The sequence below is a fragment of the Bufo gargarizans genome, chromosome 6 (assembly GCF_014858855.1).
Source record: "Bufo gargarizans isolate SCDJY-AF-19 chromosome 6, ASM1485885v1, whole genome shotgun sequence".
NCBI lineage: Eukaryota > Metazoa > Chordata > Amphibia > Anura > Bufonidae > Bufo > Bufo gargarizans.
In genome coordinates this window covers 164,079,101-164,091,974 of record NC_058085.1, presented here as the reverse complement: position 1 = coordinate 164,091,974, position 12,874 = coordinate 164,079,101, and the positions used below count along the sequence as shown (strand labels likewise).

The 12,874-nt window shown below is 41.4% G+C and overlaps 1 protein-coding gene across 1 annotated transcript in view; it reads left to right on the top strand.

Moving 5' to 3' along the window:
- Positions 1-12,874, top strand: part of CDH23 (cadherin related 23) — a 1,302,172-nt gene that overhangs the window by 1,273,560 nt on the left and 15,738 nt on the right. Inside the window, 7 exon segments of the mRNA XM_044299558.1 lie at positions 1,485-1,646; positions 3,200-3,456; positions 6,725-6,822; positions 7,385-7,505; positions 8,384-8,463; positions 10,022-10,062; positions 12,369-12,429. Of these exon segments, the coding sequence (XP_044155493.1) occupies positions 1,485-1,646; positions 3,200-3,456; positions 6,725-6,822; positions 7,385-7,505; positions 8,384-8,463; positions 10,022-10,062; positions 12,369-12,429 (820 nt within the window).

Sequence of the window (12,874 nt, the reverse complement as noted above, 5' to 3'; positions counted from 1 at the left end):
CTTTCCTGGGGCGGTCCGCATGTGAGCCAGTTTCTTTGTAGCGCTTGATGGTTTTTGTGACTGCACTTGGGGACACTTTCAAAGTTTTCCCAATTTTTTGGACTGACTGACCTTAATTTCTTAAAGTAATGATGGCCACTCGTTTTTCTTTACTTAGCTGTTTTTTTTTTCTTGCCATAATACAAATTCTAACAGTCTATTCAGTAGGACTATCAGCTGTGTATCCGCCTGACTTCTCCACAACGCAACTGATGGTCCCAACCCCATTTATAAGGCAAGAAATCCCACTATTATTATTATTATTATTATTATTAAACCTGACAGGGCACACCTGTGAAGTGAAAACCATTTCAGGTGACTACCTCTTGAAGCTCATCAAGAGAATGCCAAGAGTGTGCAAAGCAGTAATCAAAGCAAAAGGTGGCTACATTGAAGAACCTAGAATATGACATATTTTCAGTTGTTTCACATGTTTTTGTTATGTATATAATTCCACATGTGTTAATTCATAGTTTTGATGCCTTCAGTGTGAATCTACAATTTGCATAGTCATGAAAATAAAGAAAACTCTTTAAATGAGAAGGTGTGTCCAAACTTTTGGTCTGTACTGTAAATTAGAACATTTTATTGTACAATTTTATATTATATTAACAAACAAAAAATAAATAAAAAAAAAACTGAATACTCCTTTAATATTAACAAAGTATAAACTACTAGTGGTGCTTGGTCAATGACCACACACGCTTTACTTTGGGTCCTCCAGCAGGGTATATGTTGAGGCAGGGTCACATTAATACTGGATGACATCCGTCCTTGCTGCGATACAGGCTGCACTCTGGCATAATAGTGGTCATACAGATGATGGATATCCTCCTGTGGTATGTCATTCCAAGCTCTTTCACTTTGGGGCTTTGGTTTAGCCAATGTTGTTGTGCATGGAAGATCCATCTTTCCATCTAGTCCCAGACATTATCAGTGTGGGAGAGATCTGGTGATCGAGCTGGTCAGGGGAGCTGCATGGTAACCTGAGCACGTTGTGTAATATGGACAGTTTACATGTGGGCATTATCTTGTTGAAACTCCTCATCTCCCAACTTAGTCAAAAAAGTGAGGCAGTAGTACTGGTTCCACAATGTCCTGGACATACCAAAGGCTGGTCACTGTTTTCTCCTCGAATATCAGAAAGGAACAGCCATGGTAGATAATGGCGATCCACACCATGACGCCAGGTGTAGGTCCTGTGTGTCTCTGTACTATGTATGAAGGCATTAGGAGTCCTCATGCACTCCAGGTCCATCTGAATTCATAACAGACCTCATAGGAAGATCCAAAAAGTGTTCCATGGTCCCCATGAACTAAGATGTTGTTGGGGTTTTGTGTGGCCTGGATTAAGATTGCTGAGACGTATTCACTAAGGAATATTTTTGTCATACTGTAAATGTTTTTTTCATTCATCTAATTTCTCTTCTTCTATTTTATTTCAGGTGTTGCCACTGATGCTAAAGTGGGTTCTGAACTCATAAAAGTTGTAGCAATTGATGCTGATGTGGGAAACAACAGTTTAGTATTTTATACCATTCTAGGTATCCAGTACATCAAACACAACTCAAATGATTCTGAAGCAGTGAAAAACATTTTTGTGATAGGTAAGGGCATTTATATTATTCTTTATCCAGTTTGTCCTTGCTAGACATAGAGATGATACAAATGGCAAAAAAAGTTAAATTATTCATGCACACAGTAGTTTGAACCTGCAAACTGAAAGATCTGAGAGAAATTGGACCAAAGACAATTTATCATAAATGCAGCTGCAGAGATTAGTCAGCTAATGGTCCATGATATGATTTCCATTATGGAGGTAATCTGAAACTTCATCTTGCCTTGGCTCGTTCCTTGCACCACATGTACATTAAACTGATTTTATGGCCATTGGCAAACAAATATAAATGTGAGTATCATTATAGGTGATATAAATTGTGTAAATAACAGTGCTATTTGCTCTTCTGTGAACAACTTGAAAAGCAAGCGTACAAAATAAAATTTTGCTAATCAACTGGGTGAAACTTAAAGGGAAACTTCGGTCTGATATTTCCTAAACTCGGGAATTACAGAAAACAAAGTTTTCAGGTTTTTGGCAGTTTTTTTTTTTTGGGCAGTACTATTGAAAATTAAATACGAAATATTGTCTTTCTCCAGCAGTCAACACAAATGATAAGACCTTCTATATAAATCGGTAATCTATTGTTAGTTTAATGCTGCTGCTGCGAGGGGATTATCTGAAGGGTGATTCTCATGATAATACTAGTTGTAGAATGGAATAACAATATGAGAGCTCTATTGTTCTCTTGATAGACCTACATAAAGAAGCCCATATAAGATAATTGCATTCATTAGTGTATTGTATGATGCTGCGAAATGCTAAAAAACATATTAAGAAGTTCGATTGCATTGTGTGCTATGTAAATATGATCTGCTGCCGGGAAACAATGAGACAGTATGGAGAAGAGCGATGGCATTAGCGTTCGCTCCTCCCCCTACTCTGGAGGAGCTCGGTACATGTAAATGAACTGGTCTTCTCCACTAGCGATCATCAGATGTCGGAAAGGATCTGCTTGTACATCATCCCATGCAAATGGACCTTTAATCTTGTCAATCTCTGATCTTTGTTTTGGAGTCCAGTGGGAGTCCAACTATATCTGTATTTACAGTCATACAGGGAAGGCTGTCATTTGCTGAGTTCGATTAAATGAATAAAACACAAGTTAAGCTGAAAAAACGATATATCAACCTGCTCAGCTCCTGATTGCACTGCATATACAACAAGACAGGATCTTTGTAACTCTGTGTATGAAAAGTAAAAGAGAACCTGCATCAGAAAAACAGAGCTCCGACCCCTGTAAAGATGTGTTATTACATTAGTCAGAACATAATTTTGTACTGACAGTATTTAGAAAGAATATAAAATTAGTGGGCAGATTTATTAAGACTGGTCTTCAGTTTTTTTGTGGTGTTGATGTACCACAATTATTAAGAGGCACACTCCTGTTAATAATTATGCCCAGTGTCTGACTGGGATGCCTAGGGCCCACCAGTAAACTTCATTATGGGGCTCTGCTGTAAAAGCTATAAGCAAATGGTTGATTATGGGGGTCATGTGCTGTACATCAGTGAACCAATAATGTGATTCCTGTCTTCCCAGGTAACACTGATGGCATTATTCGGACCTTTGACTTATTTACTGCCTACAGCCCTGGCTATTTTGTGCTGGACATCATGGCTTCTGATCTGGCTGGACACAATGACACAGCTGTTGTTGGTATCTACATTTTGAGGGATGACCAACGCTTAAAGATAGTAATAAATGAGATTCCAGATCGAGTGCGTGAGTTTGAGGAAGAATTTATACGCCTGCTTTCCAACATAACAGGAGCCATTGTCAATACAGATGATGTACAGGTAATAAAGTATCATGGTCAGGTCTGTTGGATTTGTCACTATTAGATTTAGCTTAAGGCTAAGTTCACAGTAGCATTTTCAATCCAGTAGACTGATCTGATGTGCTATTCCAGCATAAATGGCAGCTGCCAAAAACTGACATGTCCAGCCGAAACCTGGCGGCCAAATCACCGCCGAATCCCATTGTAGCCAATTGGGATCTGGTGGTACACAGTCGTATCCCGAAATGTTGGCTACAGTGAGCTCTCTTCGCCTAATCTGGCTACCAAAATTCTAATGGAACTGTGGACTGGGCCTAACAATAAACCCAGAGGGAAGAGTCTAAGGGATTTTGACCTTAAAGGGGTACTTTTTACACTTGGTCAGAACTGCACTGTACCGAAGCAAATAAATCCACTCACCTGCTCCCTGCTGCTTGGGACCAGCACAGGGGCTCCTCTTAGGGATGCTTCCAGTCCCAGGCTTGTACAGATGATCGAGCTGGTGACAAACACTGGACTCAGCAGTAACATATCCCCAAGTGGCATGTGACCCAGCAGTGACATGCCGTTTGGGGATACAGGGTTATGGAATTTTAAGAAGGAAATTGTATCCCCAGAAAGGCTTCTCTCAGCAACTGCTGACGGCTTGGAGATTATATTTCCAAAGCAATATGTCAGAATCGATAAACAGAAGCATGGTTGTGAAAGTCAGAGGTCATGACTAAAAATTCATGCAACTTTATAATATAGAGGAAATGCCAGAGTCAAGAATCAATACAGTTTAAGTTCAAAAGTACAGACAATAAAAACCTTCAAAATGAACAGGAACCAAAGGACCTTGTTTCACAGGCAAGGTGTATCACTTCTGTACTGGTTAAAGTGAGGCCTATCATTATGAAATGTTATGTGACAGGAAAAGCTAGAGTAGATAGATATATAGTTTGGTGGTAAAAGATTCAATGTAACTGAGCTTAAGAGTCCAGTGGGTGGTCTTATCATTGATTGACCGCTATTTCTGTATTCACATAGAGTCATTGATGAGATTGACCCACTGGACTCCCAGACATAACATTATATTGAATCTTTTGAATCTTTTCTCATAAATAATATCTTAATCTGCTCAGCTCTTCCTGCTCTATAACATGGTGTCTGAATTTTCATGGTGACAGGTTCTCTTTAAATAATTGGAGGTAATCCGCTATAGGTTAAGAACAAATGGCTGACATGTGATTGTTCCTTTAAAGGGAATGTGTCACCAAATTTTGTTTCTGCCAGTTAAAACCAGATAGTGACACATATCCTATTTTTTCTAATCTGTTTTTATTTTCTGATAGCAGTTTTATTCTTTTCACTGAACATGATTATGGGGGTGGCCATCTTGCCTGAGCTGATGTTAGCATTTAGAGTTATGCCTTAAAGCAGCCATCATGGGTCACAGACACAATGGATAGGAGGGTACCTTACTGACATTTATAGGCATGCTCTGTGATATCAGACATACTTTCATCCAGTTTAGCCTGTTATACCGCAAAGTTTATCCAGAGGATCATATAGATAACACAGGATCCACTATTCACAATAGGTCAGGCATGCCTAACCTGCAGCCCTCCAGCTATTAGGGCATGCTGGGAATTGTAATTTTGCAACTGCTGGAGGGCCACAGGTTGAGCATCCCTGACCTATTGTGAATAGTGGATCCTGTGTTATCTATATCAGTGTTCCTCAACTCCAGTCCTCAGGGCCCACCTGCAGATCATATTTTCAGGATTTCCTTAGCATTCAACAGGTGATAGAATTAGTGTCAATGCTTTAGGACTTATTCATACTGTGGGATATTTTCAAATCATGCCTGAAAGGTGGGCTCTGAGGACTGGAGTTGAGGAACACTGATCTATATGATCCTCTACATCAGTGATGGTGAACCTATGGAACGGGTGCCAGAGGCGGCACTCAGAGCCCTCTCTGTGGGCACCTGCACCCTGGAAAAAGCCTAAGGTGTACAACTATGCCTTAGACCTCTCCTGCCATTCATCAGCGCAGGGCGCAATATGAACGGCACAGGCAGCACATTGAATGTAAGCAGGCCATTATAGCTAAGTGACAAAGTATATGGAAGATATAATATATTGGACTGTAGTATTCAGGGTAAATTGCTGTGTTGGCACTTTGCGATAAATAAGTTGGTTTTGGGTTATACTTTGGGCTGTAAAAGGTTCGCCATCACTGCTCTAGATCAACTTTGCAGCATAACAGGCTGAGCTGGATGGACATATGTCTTTTTTCAGCCTTAAAAACAATAAGGCACATTTATTAAGACTGGAATTTTAGACGCCGGTCTTAATAAACCCCCATAGCTGCTGGCCTGTCCCCTTCCCTGTCCACAATTTTAGACCTGGAGTGAGCATGGAGAAGTTGCAGATAGCGGCGCAACTAAGTGTTGTGCCACCATCTGTGTCTGTAATACGCCTTAGGGCTCTTTCACACCTGCGTTATTGTCTTCCGACATAGAGTTCCGTCGTCAGGGCTCTATGCCGGAAGAATCCTGATCAGTTTTATCCTAATGCATTCTGAATGGAGTGAAATCCGTTCAGGATGCATAAGGATGTCTTCAGTTCCGGAACGGAAAGTTTTTTGGCCGGAGAAAATACCGCAGCATGCTGCGCTTTTTGCTCCGGCCAAAAATCCTGAAGACTTGCCGCAAGGCCGGATCCGGAACTAATGCCCATTGAAAGGCATTGATCCGGATCCGGCCTTAAGCTAAACGTCGTTTCGGCGCATTGCCGGATCCGACGTTTAGCTTTTTTAGAGTGGTTACCATGGCTGCCGGGACACTAAAGTCCTGGCAGCCATGGTAAAGTGTAGCAGGGAGCGGGGGAGCAGCATACTTACCGTCCGTGCGGCTCCCGGGGCGCTCCAGAGTGACGTCAGGGCGCCCCACGCGCATGGATGACGTGATCGCATGGCACGTCATCCATGCGCATGGGGCGCTCTGACGTCACTCTGGAGCGCCCCAGGAGCCGCGCGGACTGTAAGTATCGGGCTGTGTAATATACCCACAGTGCTAGCAAGATTGTCGCAGCCCCTACAGACAGCTGATCGGAGGGGGTTCCGGAAGTCAGACCCCACCAATCTGATATTGATGACTTTTCGTGAGGACAGGTCATCAATATCTGCAGCCTAGACAACCCTTTTAAGACCGTACATTAGCTGAGATATTGGCTAAACTTGCATAACCGTTGATAAATGTGGGCCAATATGTCCTAACCACACAATGTTTTCATCTGCAGTTCCATGTGGACAAAAAAGGCAGAGTCAACTTTGCACAGACTGACATGCTAATTCATGTGGTAAACCGTGACACCAACAGAATTCTTGATGTTGATAGGTAGGTCTTTTAGATGTGTTGCATTTTACCTACCTGGTAGACCATTTGCTTATTGCTGTACTATTATTATGGAGAGTACACCACTTCATTTTGTATTTCACTTTAATTTTGGTATACACGATATGAAAGCAAATGGGATTTCTATAAAGGTACGGCCCAACCGCGCAGTTGACTGCATGTCCAGACATTGGCGGGAGTGGCTTGGCCGCATGTGACCAGTAGAGATGACCGAATTTGAGGTTATGAAATTTGTTCACGCTTCGTTTACTGGTAAAAGGTGAATTTCGTTATGGATTCTGTTACCATGGACCATAGCGCAATTCTATGACGGAATTCATAACGGAATGTCTTTAGAGGCATTCCGTTATTCATTTTGTCATAATATAAGTCTATGGGCTGCAAAACGGCTCCGTCCCATTTCCGTTACGCAGGAGAGGACTCCTGTAAAATAAATGTAAAATATAATATTATTGACTTTAGATAGACAGTATGCTTTTTCCAGTTCATTACTAGATTAATACAGTATATAGTAAGTAGACGTACACACCATCTTCTCTCTTAGAGTTATACAGATGATTGATGAAAATAAAGAACAGTTGCGTAATCTCTTCCGTAATTACAATGTCATGGATGTCCAACCAGCCACCGCTCCTCGTGCTGCAGAGGACCTATCTGCTTTGCAGGTACAAATATTTGTATCCTTCTTGTACACTTAAATTGTATTAGTATTACAGTAATGCTCTTATATTAAAGTGATTTTCTGCTATTTCATAACCTCATTATATGAAGCATATTGATTCTTCACTATGACTCAAATTAGCATAAATGCCAGGCATTCTGTATTCAGAGGGAGGCCCGGGCATTATCATTGCCTATTGTGTATAATTTCTATTATTTTTATTGCTTTAATAATTTACTTCAACACATTAAAGGGTTAGTCCACCCAAATACGAAAGGCTTGCAGTAGGATACAAATGGTGTAAAAGAATAAATAAATAAATGATAAATCAAGCTTCCCTGCTGCTCCTGTTCTAATGGTGCCAGGTCCCTGCTGTGTTCCATTTCCAGCTGACGTCTTAACATAGCAAGGAATGGCCGGGAATGAGGCTCAGCCAATCACTGACCGAGGTGGGTCATTGCTGCAGCGGCATTCACAGTCATTTCCTGCCATGTCAGGATGGAAGCAGGAAGTGGAGGTTAGTGGGGACCCAGGCACCGTCAGAACAGTAGCAGCGGTGGATCGGTGACATGAGTATACGCCTGTTTATTTTTTTAATCTCACTGCAGGCCTTTTTTTTGGCTGGAATACCCCTATAAAGTCTAACACTAATCTGGGTTATGCATAATTTGATGTTTAATCATGGAAGACCATTAAAGTTCTTGGGGATCTAAGTGACATAAATATGCATGACTTATAGTAGGTTAATGTAAAGTTAGTTGACAAAGCTTCCAACTAGATATTACTTCCTAAAAAAGCCATTTTGACCTGCAGCATACTGTATCAACCAAGGTACGTGTATTCACTAAAGTTAATTTATATTTATGTCTATTGAATTTGCAGATGGCAATTATTATATTGGCTATCCTCCTGTTTCTGGCTGCCATGTTGTTTATCTTCATGAACTGGTACTATCGCACTGTGTAAGTAGACCCTGAAATTAGGATTCTTCTAATAGATTTTACTGCTATACAATATTATCCATCTGTATACAGGTTTTTTTTAAGTCACCACTAGCTGATCGGTGGTGGTCTGTGTACCTCTGTCAACATGAAGTGATGAATCCCACATACGTTTTCTTGCAACTGTACATAGAATATTTACATATAGGCTGTCAATATGTGCTTAAAAAAATGTTGATGTAGTGGCCTTTTAAGCCTATGCATATAAGAAATAGGCTCCAGAAGGGATCTTAAAATGAACTGTAATTGGGGCTTATTTGTCACAGCTGCAAATATACTCAACCAGAAAATTAGGAACAGTTAATAATAAAAATGAATACACTGAACAGTGTACTTATCTCCAGTAAATAAATGTAACTGAATTAGGCTGGACACTATCGCTAAACTTCCGGCAGGCTGTTCCAGCAGAGGAGTTAATTGAAAGGGCCGGCGCACCACCAGGCCTCATTGATTATAAACAGGGATCCAGCCTGTTTCAGGCATTAGTGTCAGGAGTCGGACGGATAAAATCTGCTGCTGCTTGCTTGCGCCAGCCCTTTCTGGCTATGACAGATATGACGAACTTCAGCAGGCTGTTCCTCTGCTAGAACAGACTGCTGGAAGATTTTAGCACTAGTGTGAAACTAGCCTTAATTTCTGTACAGTATATTTCAGGCTAGTGCTGTTGCTTCTGATTTGTAAGGAGTAACACCCAAACCTAAAGGAACTAATAAAAAGGGGGCATAAGTCATGTTTACCATCACAAACTGTGATAACATGGGAGTCAAAATAAGGATGATTTCTTCATCTCTGCAGAGTGATGTAATAAAAAGTCAACACCTAAAACAATGACGTATGTTCACAACCAAAAATACACATCGGAAAAATCTAAGGTATTTGTTTCAGAATCTGAGCATGACCCTCAAGGGTCCTTTACATGAGCCGACAATTGAACAGATCATCGCTAACCAGCGTTACTAGTAACACTAGTTAGCAATGATCTGGCGGTGCAAATGCACCGTCGATTACTTGATGAATGAGCAAAACACTTGTTCATCGGGTAATTGTATCTTTTGTGCAGCACAAAAGATCATCTTTTCCCAGTGGCAGATCGTGCTGTGTAAACGCGATCTGCTGCCGAAAACAATAGGAAGAACTATGGCATTAGCAATCACTCCTTCCCAAACTCTGGAGGAGATCAGTGCATGTAAGATTTGGTATAACATGTAGTTTATTCATTTCAATCTGTGTTTTTTCTACACTGAGTCCATTGGGGACCTCTACCTAGTGATAGGCATCCTTCCCTGCATGATTGTGCATACAGCAATAACTGTTAGTCACTTAGGACCACCCACCGGACCATTAAATTATACTGAATATTTTCCCACAAAACTTTATATCGGACACCTTGTTTAATGTGACAGGTTCCCTTTAAGGGTTTAGATGATGATTAGTATAGTCTGTTTCTGTTTGCTGAGAAAATACAGTCTGTATAGTGGAACTAATCAGTAGTTTTCTTTTTTTTTACTGTATTGTGCAGACACAAAAGGAAGTTGAAAGCAATAGTGGCCGGGTCAACAGGTAAGTTCCACTTATGTTATTAATAAAGTATTTCTGCAAACCGTTTTTTCTGGAACTAACATATTTCCTTAATTAAAAGTTAATTTACACAAGACGGCTCAGTAGGTATGTTATGCCGGCATCCCCTCCCCACTGCCGTTCTGCTCCTCCAGGTGGGCACTGGCATCAGTTTACTCGACCTGCTGCTGCCTTTGCCTGGCACCCAGGTCCCATTGGTTATCCTCTGCCCTCAATCAGCAGGCCAGCCTACAGAATTCTGTGTTTCTTGTTGCAGGCCACAGTCTGTGCTTGTCTTCTCTGCCTCCTCACTTGTCCTGTACTGCGTGGCACTAACCAGCTCTTACAGAGCCAGCGTGCGTGCATCCTAGACCTTACCAGCTTATGGCTGGACACTTGTGGGTATTTAAGCCACCTTTCCCTGGAGAGAGGTGACTGAGCAATAGGTGTTTCTTGCGTGAGCAATAGGAGTTCTATCTTGATTCACATGAATGCTGTCTGCCCTAACCGGTGTCTCTGACCTGCATTGTCAGAAGTCAACTACATTGGGACTATTCCAGGAGGTAGCAGCCTGGTCGCTCCTCTGCAATGAAGTTCAGATCCCTATATAGAGGTTAAAGGGTGAATACCAGGGGACTGCCAGCATAACACCCTTTGGTTGATTAAAACAGTGTTTCCACACCCACTGATCATTGTAAAGTAATTATTGGTAATAACTATTCCCAATTATTTCCTGCTCTTTGGAGGTGAGAGCTGTATTTACATGCGCTATATGAGAACGAGCAATGATTTACACAGGATGATCTGCTGCCCAGAAACTGTGGGAGAGATTTATCAAGACAGGCGCTTTCTGCGCTGGTCTTGAATCCCCTGTGCTGCCGGAGGATGCACCTAAATCTATGACAGTTCAGAGCTGCCAGTTCACAAAACTGGTGTAAATGAAGATAAATTTGTCTTGGCTGTTGGTCACACACCTTTGCCATACCCATTTGGGAAAAGTGGCAAGGGTACATAAAAGAGCCATTTTTTTCAAAAAGTCACAGTTAAAAGGTCTCAAACACATGGCTTGCAACTTTTTAAAGCCACTTTTCTGGCAAGGAAGCTTTATGTTGACATTTATATTGGCTGAATAATGGGAATGAGCATTCGTAAGAACATCAATTCTAAATAATGATCTTGTGTAATGGCAGCTCTTATGTATTAATCTTCTCTATAGTATACAGCTCTATATGGCAGTATATTAGACAGGCTTCATTCACATCTGCCTCAGCGGCCACGTTAAAGGTCTCTGTTGCACAATCCGGTAAAAACAGATGATTATAGTCAGTGGGGTTCATCAGGCACTGTAGGTTTCCATCAACGGGTGCTGTTTCTTTTTTTCTTTTTTCTATTACTAGTATGGAACAGAAAGTTAGATAAAATGACGCTGATGTGAACAACTTAGCATACAATAAAAATTAAAGGGGTTACCCGAGACTAACAAATGGTCCCACACATGCCTGGCCCCTTACACTGAATCTACTTACTTGGCTCGCCGCTCCTAGTCCCTGCACCCCAGCAACTGCTTCTCTCCGTGTGCAGATGAAAACATCCGGTGTCGGGGGGGTGGGGGCAGCCAATGGCAGGCGGTGACAAGCCTCCCTAGTGTCTCCCTAGATGCTAGGAAGGCTCGTCCTAGTCTCTGCCTGCCATTGGTTGCTCCCCCCCGACACCAGATGTTTTCATCCACACACCGGGAGAAACAGTTGCAGCCGTGCGGTGACCAGGAGCGGCGTGGGGAGCCAGATAAGTAGATTAAGTGTGAGTGGCTCGGTATATGGTGGAGCATTTGTTAGTCTGGGATTACCCCTTTAACTTTTTCTGGCTCAAAAACACTTTTATACACATATATCCAATAGAGATAGAGCCCCAATCCATGTGATACTAACAAGTGTGCCCTGTGGATTATGCCTCTTATTCTTTCAGGAAAAGAAATTGGTAAACATTGGCCCACCCAAATTCCCTTACCTTTCCTCTTAGATTGACATATTCCAAGATGAGTGGTGTGAGATGACCAGCTCTTAATCTTTTGTGTTACTGACAACACCTGACATAGTAATGCAAAAGTTATTTTTTCAAAGCTGGTCATCTTTGGATATCTCAAGTGAAGAGGATTGGTAAGGTAGGACACATCTTGGTGGGTCTACACTACAATCAGTTGTTAGATTCCTTAGAAATAAGGAATTGTTTTATTTATGGTTAGTAAATACAGTAAGATGTAATGTAATGTACTCTGAGAATCTTAATCAGTGAGGATTTTTGTTTTTCAGGAAACAGAGGTTTTATGGATATCCTTGATATGCCCAATACAAATAAATACTCTTTTGAAGGGTAAGTGTATAATAAATGTCTCTGTCTATTGGTGTAATCAGAAGAATAAAAAACAGTAAAGACGTAAAGCAGTGATTTCCCTTTGTAGCACACAAGTAAAGTCATAATAACCATAGTGAGGATTGTTCACCGATTTTTTTTTTTTTTGTTCCTGTATACTATAACCTATCTGGTGGCTATACTGTACTATTGTAGAATAGCACCCTCTGTCCAATAAAGTCTGTTTGCCCAGTCATGTGACCCACATCAAACTGGATGTTGACAAGGATCAGGTAAATATGATTACCACCACGGGTCCAGCCACACTAGGGGGGTCTGTAGAAAAGGTCCCCATGGGTGAACAACCCCTTTATCACTGCATTGTGTTGGACATTGTGGATCTAAATTGCTGATAACACCAGTTGTTAACTTGTAAAGGGGTTTTCTGGGTTCACAGCTGAACCCA